Here is a 9,989-nt window from a genome sequence, read left to right as displayed (position 1 = left end):
AGGCAATCAATGGTGAACCTTTAATGGCATTTTTATTTGGGCTTAGCATCCCCTGTTAATTGTTGAGAGGGTTAACCTGTGGTCTGGTCTGACTGCTAGTCCTTATCTCTGGAAATGTTCCAAAACCAAGCAGGAATGAAAGGAAAAAACTTACAAGGAAACAATCTTTTTTGGTTTTGTACCCACGGGGGGCATTTTGGATTGCATTTGGGTCTTGCGTTTGGGTGGGTTGTTTTTGTTTTCTTTGCAAAGAAACAAAATTCTCAAAGAAGCAAAATTCTCATGAAACTGACAAGGAGAACAGAATATTTTACTTTTTTTCAAGCTAGAGAAAGGGGGAAATAGAAAGAAACTTCCAATCTTTCCATCAAGAGACAAAACTATCAGCCAAAAGAAAAAGATTTTCAACACTGTGTTTGGGAAATTTGTAAGAATAGCAAAGGTGTAGCTATATTAACTATTCTTTCTCAGCTTTACACATTTATAAAACATGAATGAATACCAGAGGGAATATTTTTATTAACAAAAAATTAGAACATAAGGTTTTAATACCTATACCAGGAAACACAGTTCATTTATTTAAACAGCAGTTTAGAAACCAGAAACAAACAAACAAAAACATTACTTATTTTCCTATGGGTTTAAATTTTGGAGTTAAAATCTCTTGATGGCTTCTAGGGAAGCCTTAGGTCTGTAGTAATTCTCAGGAAACAGCATTGCTGACTAGAGCACAAAACAACTCAAATTGTGCTGATTCGGTAGGCAAAGCCTTTGAAACCAGTGGAGCTTGAGGAGGAGTCAGAATCTTAAGAAATGCCAATATTATTTCAAGAGGGGGGGAGAAAGAAAAGAAAAAAAGCTTTATTTCCAAAAGGAGCAAAACTAGAAGGTAATTAAACTCAGCAGCATCCTAGAAGCCAACACAAGGCTTAACTTCTGAGTTCAGCTTGGACTGAAGCTCATGGTTGAAAGCTGATACGGGCTTTTCCTAGCACAGGGGTAGTTAAAGAGTGGTCCAGCAGGGCTGTAGCCTGGATATACTCTAATTTTGAGTGCTGAGGTACAGCATGGAGGCCATGCAGCAATCTGGTAAAGTGTGGAGAGTTAGGAACAGAGCAGTGGTTTACACAGTTATTTCTGAGGGCTTCACCTATGTTAAAGATCACCTGGATCAGCCCAGCTTGTATAAATCCAGTTTAGCCCTGGCAGATTGTCAGCACTGCCTGAGGCTGGGCAAGGGCTGGCTGCCCCTGTCGAAAAGCATGAAGCAGATCTGCACTCGGGTTTCACACTTGGAATAAGAACAACTATTTTGAGAAGAGAAGAAAACCACAAAAACTCTTCTACCTTTCTCTCCTTATGGTGCCCTGTTTTTAAGGAAGGTTGGTTGAGAACCAAGACATAAGACACTCTTTGGTATATTAACACGGTTGAAAACCTTATCAGCCATGGATACTGATGCCTTAATCTATGCTGTTTGAGCAGAAGCCAGTTTGTAAATGTCTAATAAAGGACATGATGGCCTTTTTTTTAGTGAGATAACCAAGAAACAGGATTTACTTCATATTTTAAGAAATTAGACTATATCAAATGTGTAATAAAAATATTTTCTATAGGATTTAAAAATATATACATATATAAACTACCTTAATTTTAATGCCCTGTTGATATTGATGTGGTGTCTACAGCATCTAAGTGTAACTAGGTGAGGCTGCCCAGCAACCTCCATTATACCTCAAACAGTTATTACAAAACTTGAAGCCTTGTCCACACTGTAAATTAAACCTGCTCGAAAATGGGATCTGAAGTTGTGTGCTGGGCCCGATCCAGCATCCACTAATAGTCCTGACTGCAGGAGGTGGATTAGGTCCTAGACAGTCCCAAAATGACATGGTTTCCAACCCTGTTGGCCGGGCAATGATAAAGGCACCTGAGGGAGTTACTAAGACCCTTGAGGCACTTTCTGGTAAAATAAAAAATATTAGACATTTTATTTAGAATACTTAGCTATATTTAGAAACAGTCTTAAGACAATTTGGGCACATTTATGCTTCACTTTGAAGAGGGGTCCAAAATGACTGTGTGTCCCAGACACAGCCTTTGCTCAGACACTGGATGTAGACTTCAGTAAAGCTAAAGGGAGAGTGAGGACTTGGGGGTGATGATGGAGCAAAGAGCATTTGTGCCTGCATCCTTCCCACAGCATCCATCTCCATATATCCCCTTGGCCTTCCTTGCCCAGCACGTGTGGAGGAAGTAAGTTGGCAAAAAAAGCTCCTGTGTCACGCACCTGCAATGGCCCACAGGTCTGAACTGGCACTTTCATCAAAGACAATCTAAAATTGGTGAGAGAGGTGGAAGGGGGTGAGGGCAGAGAAGCACAGATTACTGTCTGGCCCTGTGGCCACTGGGGACAGCAAGGTGATCAGGACCAATCAGGATGGGTTTATGAAGGCAGGTCCTGCTTGACTAACTTGAGCTCCTTCTAGGATAAGGTGACCCGCTTAGTGAATGAGGAGAAGGCTGTGGGTGATGTCAAACTGGACTTTAGTAAGGCATACTCCTGGAGAAACAGGCTGCTCATGGCTTGGACGGGTGTACTCTTCACTGGGAAAAAAAAACGTCTGGATGACCGGGCCCAAAGAGTTGCAGTGAATGGAGATAAATCCAGTTAGCAGCTGGTCACAAGTGGTGTCCCCAGGGCTTAGTTTTGGGGCTGGTTCTTTTTAGTATCTTTATCAACAATCCAGATGAGGGGATCGAGGGCACCCTCAGTAAGTTTGCAGGTGACACCAAGTTGGGCAGGAGTGTTGATCTGTGTGAGGGCAGGAAGGCTCTGCAGAGGGATCTGGGCAGGCTGGATCAATGGGCCAAGGCCAATTGTATGAGGTTCAACAAGGCCAAGTGCTGGGTCCTGCCCTTGGGTCACAACAACCCCAGGCAACATTACAGGCTTGGGGAGGAGTGGCTGGAGAGCTGCCCAGAGGAGAAGGACTTGGGAGTGTTGGTTGACAGCTGGCTGAACATGAGCCAGGAGCGTGCCCAGGCGGCCAAGAAGGCCAACAGCATCCGGGCTTGTATCAGGAGTAGTGTGGCCAGCAGGAGCAGGGCAGTGACCGTGCCCCTGTGCTCGGCACTGGTGAGGCCGCAACTCAAATACTGTGCTCAGTTTTGAGCCCCTCAGTACAAGAAAAACACCAAGCTGCTGGAGCATGTCCAGAGGAGGTCAACAAAGCTGGTGAAGAGTCTGGAGAACAAGTCTGATGAGGAGCGGCTGAGGGAACTGGGGTTGTTTAGCCTGGAGAAGAGGAGGCTGAGGGGAGACCTTATCGCTTTCTACAACTACCTGAAAGGAGGTTGTGGTGAGGTGGGTGTTGGTCTCTTCTCCCAAGTTACTAATGATAGGATGAGAAGAAAAGGCTTCAAGTTATGTCAGGGGAGGTTTAGATTGGATACTAGGAAAAATTTCATTACCAAAAAGCTTGTGAAGCACTGGAACAGGCTGCCCAGGGAAGTGGTTGAGTCACCATCCCTGGAGGCATTTAAAAGACGTGTAGATGTGGTGCTCAGGGACATGGTTTAGTGATGGACTTGGCAGTGTTGGGTTAATGGTTGGACTTGATGATCTTAAAAGTCTTTTTCAACCTACACGATCCTGTGATTCTATGGCATGGCTTTGGGCTGTGCCACCAACACACAGCCAAATCCGGTTTGCAGTCCTGTTTAATCTAGCACTGTGTCTAAAGCAAGTTCAGATTCATTTTCCCTGCAAGGTTTGAAGCACAGTGTAGACAAGGTGTGAGAGCCAGATCCTGATCTAATGCAGGCAAAATTTGCCATTACCATTGGCCTGAGCACTTACCCTTGCATTATACTTTAAGGTAGGTAGCATGGGAGTTCTCCTGCTTTAAAGAGTTAATATAGGGGATTTGACCACCTGCAGATGAAAGTTTCTCAGTGAGCTTTCGGTTCATCTGCTCCATGTGCCTGGTGTTTTTCCTGGCTTGCCGGAGAGACCTCTTAACTTTCTTCACCCGATCTCGCAGCTGCTTGTTGCGCTTCTCCAGTGTCGCCACCTTTTGCTGCAGCTTCTTCACCCTGTCCTCCTCCTCAAACAGGGCTTTCTGGACTGAGGAGCACATGAGCTGAGAGGACAGCAGAAAATAAATAAGAACAGGTGAAGTTTACACAAAAAACTTATTAAAGGAAGGGTTAATTCAGGTGTTCCTTGAAACGCATCACAACTCTTTAAAAGAATGCTTTTTTTTGAAGTTCTACTCATTTTTTACACTTTTTCTACTAAAATACTCCCTTTCACTGCTGTTTTCAAATAAAACCCAAAACTGTAGATCTTCATGATACTGGTGATTCACAATTACTTTTATGAGCTCTTTCGACGAACCTGTCTAGCCTACTAAGGCTACATTGAATTTATGGAGGAAGGCTGCCCTATTCCTAGTATGAAACTGGAGTTCAGGCCAAGGGGTGTCTCTCAAGTTGGAAGGGACCCATAAGGATCAAGTCCAACTCCCTGCTCCTCACAGGACTACCTAAAACTAAACCATGTAACTAAAAGCATCGTCCAGGTGCTCCTTGAACTCTGACAGGCTTGGAGCTGTGACCACTTCCCTGGGGAGCCTGTTCCAGTGACCAACCACCCTATCAGTGAAGAACCTTTTCCTAATGTCAGCTCCAAACTTCCCCTGACACAGCTTCATTCCATTTCCTCGTGTCTTATCTTTTCCTGTTGAAAAACTCTAGATTTGATTCACCTTAGCAGAAACTCCAGATTTTGATGTGAGCCTTTATGTCAACATGTCAACATAAGGACACCACCTGCAAAACACAGAACTGGTTCGTTTGGCTTTTTCAAGACCTGAGTTGTCTTAAATATTTCATTATCTGGATTTCTTTCAGATGAAACCCTAAACGGTAAAATCCCAGCAGTTTCTAGGAGCATTCAAGATCACATAACTTTAACAGAAGTGATTTTTTGGGGGGTAATTGGCTGAAAATTGCCCCTCCCATTCTATCCACTACCAACATATTGCAATATTGTCCCCAATACAGACATCAAGCTCTTGATGCCCACTCATGCCTGTGGCTCTTAGATAGACCAAAAAAAAAGGAGGCAGCTTCAAAGGTGTTGCACCCAAGGCATCACTAGAAGAGCAGTTCACAGGGCATTTTCAAATCCCCTGAGTTGGATGATGGTCTAAACGCAAAACATCTGTTGGGCAATTTTTCTTCCCCTACGACCTCATCCTAGGATAACCCAGAGATATATTTCATCTCAGCTATATGCGATTGCCAGGTCTACGGTCTCCTATTTCTGACTTGCTTCCTGTTTGCAGGTGCAGCAATAGGATGCTACAAAGGCTGCCAACTAGCTTCAGTGCAAAGAACTTGTGCTCCTGACACACAGTGTTACGTGGGATGCGATTCAGCTGCCTTCCCTTAAGCAGCTAAAAGTGAGCCACACATCTGGGCTCCTCTCTTTCTGTTTCCCCTGTAATGTCTGCAGGGAGAGACACTCTTCAAGAGGGTAATCTCCACCTCCTAGGGCAGTGGGAGGAATCACCTTCTGAACACAACTCTCTCGTTTCACTGGCTACAAAGACATCAAGTTCCACGTTTGCTACTTGGGCAACATTTTCCAAGCAGAAAAAGAGGAGGTGGCTGGGGCTCAAGGACAGCCCCACCATAAAGCTTCTGGTCTAGAGGAGCCACCACGGAAACCTATTTCTGCCCAGGGTGATGTCCCTCCTTCCTTTTTTGCCTATAAAAAGCATCCTGAGATATTTTATTGTGCAAGTGGGACTTTTGGCTGATGGCTGCACTGGTGTGCTATGAGGAAAGGCAGTGTCTTCTGCTGGATTTATCTCCTATATACATCCAGAATTCTTTTATGTGTGTCAAGCACTCCTGGAGCCTGGATGGGCTTTCTCTGGCAGAACATTTGGAACAGACAGGGAATCTAAATAAACAAGTAAATCCTCACTGTGACGATGAAGGATTACGTGTTTCTTTCCATCTTACTTTGTAGTATTTTCAACAACTGAAAGTAGGGGAGGGAGCCCGCATTGATGATTAACATTTCATTTGCTTTGGAAACCCCCAGCAGCTGAAAACCATGGCCAGTCAACACAAACACAGCAACTGCTTCCAGTCACCATAAGCTCTTTTTTCTTGTGCAAAAGCACTGCAGGGCTCTTCTAAAGGGCAAATGCTTGCCCCGACTGTCCTCTCACTGGGGCTCTCCTATAAATGCGTGCTAGGGAGACTGGGAGCTCACAGATAGAGGGCCAGAAATAGGACTGAAGAGGAGGGAATTTGGGTTTAATCACAGCTCATTCCAAGTGCTATTTGAAAACAGCCAGCACCTCTTGGCTTTTGTGTTTGCCAAACCCTTGCAAAACTTCAGGCAGAACACTTCTTGAATTTAAATGCCTGCAAAGGAGAGTAGTGAGTTAGGAAAAGACATTTGTTGGGAAGACAGAAGGTGGAAACTCTACTTCATGAGGGATTTCTTGCATTTTCCATTGATGCAGTGATAGGCACGGCAGAGTCCAGTGCAGAGGAATGAACAATTCATGCAGCTGAAGTGTGAGGTTGTGCAAACCCAACTGTGTCTCACCTGTCTCGGCTGGCTGGTGGGGCAATGGTAATGTCTGATGGCAGACATCAGGGATGGCATTAGCCTCACCCCAGAGGCACTCACAAACCTTTTGAGGTTGGTCCTCTGTCAGCAGAGATAGTCCAGCTCTACAGAACCGCTCAGAAACTTCTCAAACACCATCAAAAATCTAGCCAGCTCGTTTACTTATGCTGTTTCTCTTCCAGGTCCTCACTGTCCAGTCTGAAACCCGCGGTTTAGTGCTTAAATTACCTGGAGATTTCCAGAGCAATCACTGGAACAACACAGTTATGAAAAAACTGAGGTACTGTCAGACATGCACAGCTTTGCTTACCAACAGGGCAGGCGATAGGAAGAGCCCAGCTTGATAATTGGATGCCTGCCTGCAATTGCAGGACTACCAACCGAAAAATATGCTCTTTGCTCCTTCTGCATGGGGAAAAATAACAAGGTGGAGTCCTCACATTCTCACCAGCTGGTTACAAACAGCATTTTTCACAGAGCTCTGCAGTGAGGATGATGTTTAAATGTGAGTGCTGTCCTAACCTTGCTGTTACTGCTAGGGCTGTGGTTCACGTGGGTGCAACGATGTTATTTTTAAACTGGTGCTGAGAATTGTGTAACTCCAACAGCTAGGAGCTCAGCACAGCCTGTATAACTAACCCAGCTGCTGAACAAATGGGTGAGATGTTAACCAGCCCTTGGTCAGTCCGTGTTGCTACTTGAAAACTTCATGTTTACAGCCAGATGAGATAATCCTGCATTGCACAGTCGTTCCTATGGAGCATATCTACAGACAGGAATTTCACACCCTATTTCGTCTGGTCTCATGCACCCATAAATGTGCACACTTTGCATTTGATGACCATCAAGATCAGACCTTAGTCCAAAAGGCGTTGCTAAAAGCTACAGACAACTGGATTTTGTTTCTGGGAATGGCCTGTGCGCCCATTCCTCACCACAGCTTGCTACATCAGGTACACTGGGGAGGGGGGCAGGGGGGTGGTTTATACAATATTTAAGGGATAATGAAATCTCCGTTCAGCAAGGTAAGTCACTGAGGACCCAGTTCCACTTGATGCCACAGAAGGAAAGGACGGATAGCTGACATCTCCTATTCCCACAAGGTATCAACAGCAGACAGTTAAGCAACAGCTCTGAAATGCAGCACTTAGCATGGCATACATGCCCACAGATCTGGGAAATGGAGAGAAGGATGAGGAAATGGCTCCTCAGAAAACCTTAGGGGTTACTTTTCTAGGTTTCCTTCAAAAGTTACATTCTGTAGTGACCCAGAGTTCAGAGGAGTTGTGTGTTCTGGAGATCTCTGTCTGCACATCTGCTTGTTCCATAGTTTTTTAGCAAGGCATCCTCGGCAGTGGTTAAACTCGAGTCCAACACAGTACCAGGAGATGTAACAGGAAAGGTAGCACAACAAGAACCACACGGCTCCTTAGGATTTCTCCTAGACAGCCTACAGCTGTGAAACTCCAAATTAAATATATATGAGTATTTGTCTGAAACACCCTGTCACAAATATACCCAGTTTTAAGTTTCACCACATCTAGATGATTTACAAAATCTGCCCACCTGCCAAACAAATCGGCACTGTAACAAATCAAACTGATTTTCTGAGTGTCACATTACAGGCATGTGAGCTTTTTACCAAACACCCTGAACTGACGTAGATATACATTTGTCTGATTGACAGGCACACACATCTGCCGTCTATAAGCTTCATTAGAATGGGACAGTGGCTAGGAAACACCCTATGGATAAAGGCGCAATGGTAGTGTTCATCCACCACAAACTGTCCATAAATGGCTGAAGTTAGTGTTACAGAGCTCAAGTCACTCAAAACCCAGCAGTGACACCCAAGCCTTGTCCTTCATTTACCAAAGGGAGAAAAGTTAAGTTCTAGCTAGCTCTTCATGCATTCTCCCTATGGGCAGCACAGCCAAAATGCACTGGAGCCCCACTACCTAAAACTGTTTCATTTCAGGTCTCCTAAAAATATCTTTCACATCAGACAGCATTTTTGGACATTTAGATATAGGGTGTCATCAGGCAAGATGATTGTAGGGATGTCTTTAAATGTGTGACAGTAAGACCTGATCTCTCCATATTGTGTTTTTAGAACTGGGCACGGGTCACTTTGGTTTCTTGCCCTCAAATCTTCCTCCTGACCCACACTGCTACCCGGAACAGTGTCTAGCTGGGATACTCCCTCAGCATCCCAGGCCCAGCATCGTCCCACCTCAACCTCTTGCGACTGTCTGGTGGAAGAAGTGAAGGTGTCTTTCTCTCTGGAAATGCATCCCAAGCACCGTGGGCTGGGAAGCACAGTTCCTGCTCTGCTGCTGAGCCTCCTCTGCACTGCACCCCAGAGAGCTCATCCCATCCCCACACCACTCTCCTCTCACCCTTCCCTGCTATAAATCTGCTCCACAGAAAACATCTTAAACTGAAACCTTACGCAGCATGAAGTGCACACCTCCAGCTCTATTTGTCTCAGCACAGCAATAATTCATGCACCCTCTCTCAAGGGGCTCAGGAGCCAAACATAACTCTTTATCTTTCTTTAACTCCATCAGGATTTATTTCCCGAACTCATTCTATGCTCTTAGCGAAAGGAAGAGCTCTGTGCCCTGGGGAAGCTGACAAGGACACGATACAGCCCACTCAGACAATCTTCAGCTCTCCTGCCCAGGGAGGCCCCCTTTGAGCCCTGCCTTGCCATGGCCACATTTCAGACTCTGAGCATCACTTTCTCCTTTTGTTCAGCCCCTTTGGGCAGGCTACGTGGGAGCGAGCATGTTGGATGGAAAGACAGACGGTGCGGCAAAGGATAGCAGGAGGGTTCTGGCAGCAGAGTGTATTGGGTTTGGGATGGAGTCACTTAACCTCCAGTTACCGGGACTTTTCAGCCAAGACTAACACTATTGTTGAAGTGTGGAAAAGCCCCTGTCAGCACTGTTAAACCATTGTGTTGGGTGAAGTTGTGGGGGCATGGCAGTGCTGGGTTAAACCACTTCTACTTGCTGCAAGACCGCACCTTTCAGAGGTACTAAATCGGGGTCCCAAGGGCAGATTCAGCACCACTGGCATTAAGGGGGATGAGCTGGGGTTTCACCCTAGGACTTCATATGACTCACCAGGATACATAAGACCTGGATGGAGAAAGAAATGATGGTGGCTGTTCTTATCTTACTTACTGAATGCTGGGTCAGTGTGTGCCATGGGAGGTGAAAGGCTTGTGGCACAAGTCTCTGGTTCATTCAAAATATTAGAGATGGGGACTTCATTGGGGTATGAAGCACTGCCTGCAGGGAGCCTCTGCCAGGCAACACCC

General features: G+C 45.4%; 1 protein-coding gene across 1 annotated transcript in view; it reads right to left on the bottom strand.

Annotated features, from left to right (window-relative positions):
- Window positions 1–499: 499 nt before the first annotated feature.
- Window positions 500–9,989, bottom strand: part of CCDC3 (coiled-coil domain containing 3) — a 45,982-nt gene continuing 36,492 nt past the window's right edge. The window contains exon 3 of the mRNA XM_075081583.1: window positions 500–4,145. Within this exon, the coding sequence (XP_074937684.1) occupies window positions 3,870–4,145 (276 nt within the window). The 3' untranslated portion in view covers window positions 500–3,869. The remainder of the gene's footprint in view (window positions 4,146–9,989) is intronic.

This window comes from Phalacrocorax aristotelis, chromosome 1 (genome assembly GCF_949628215.1).
Source record: "Phalacrocorax aristotelis chromosome 1, bGulAri2.1, whole genome shotgun sequence".
In the NCBI taxonomy this organism is placed as follows: Eukaryota; Metazoa; Chordata; class Aves; order Suliformes; family Phalacrocoracidae; genus Phalacrocorax; species Phalacrocorax aristotelis.
The sequence above is the reverse complement of the archived record's forward strand: the minus strand, read 5'-3'. Positions and strand labels throughout refer to the sequence as shown.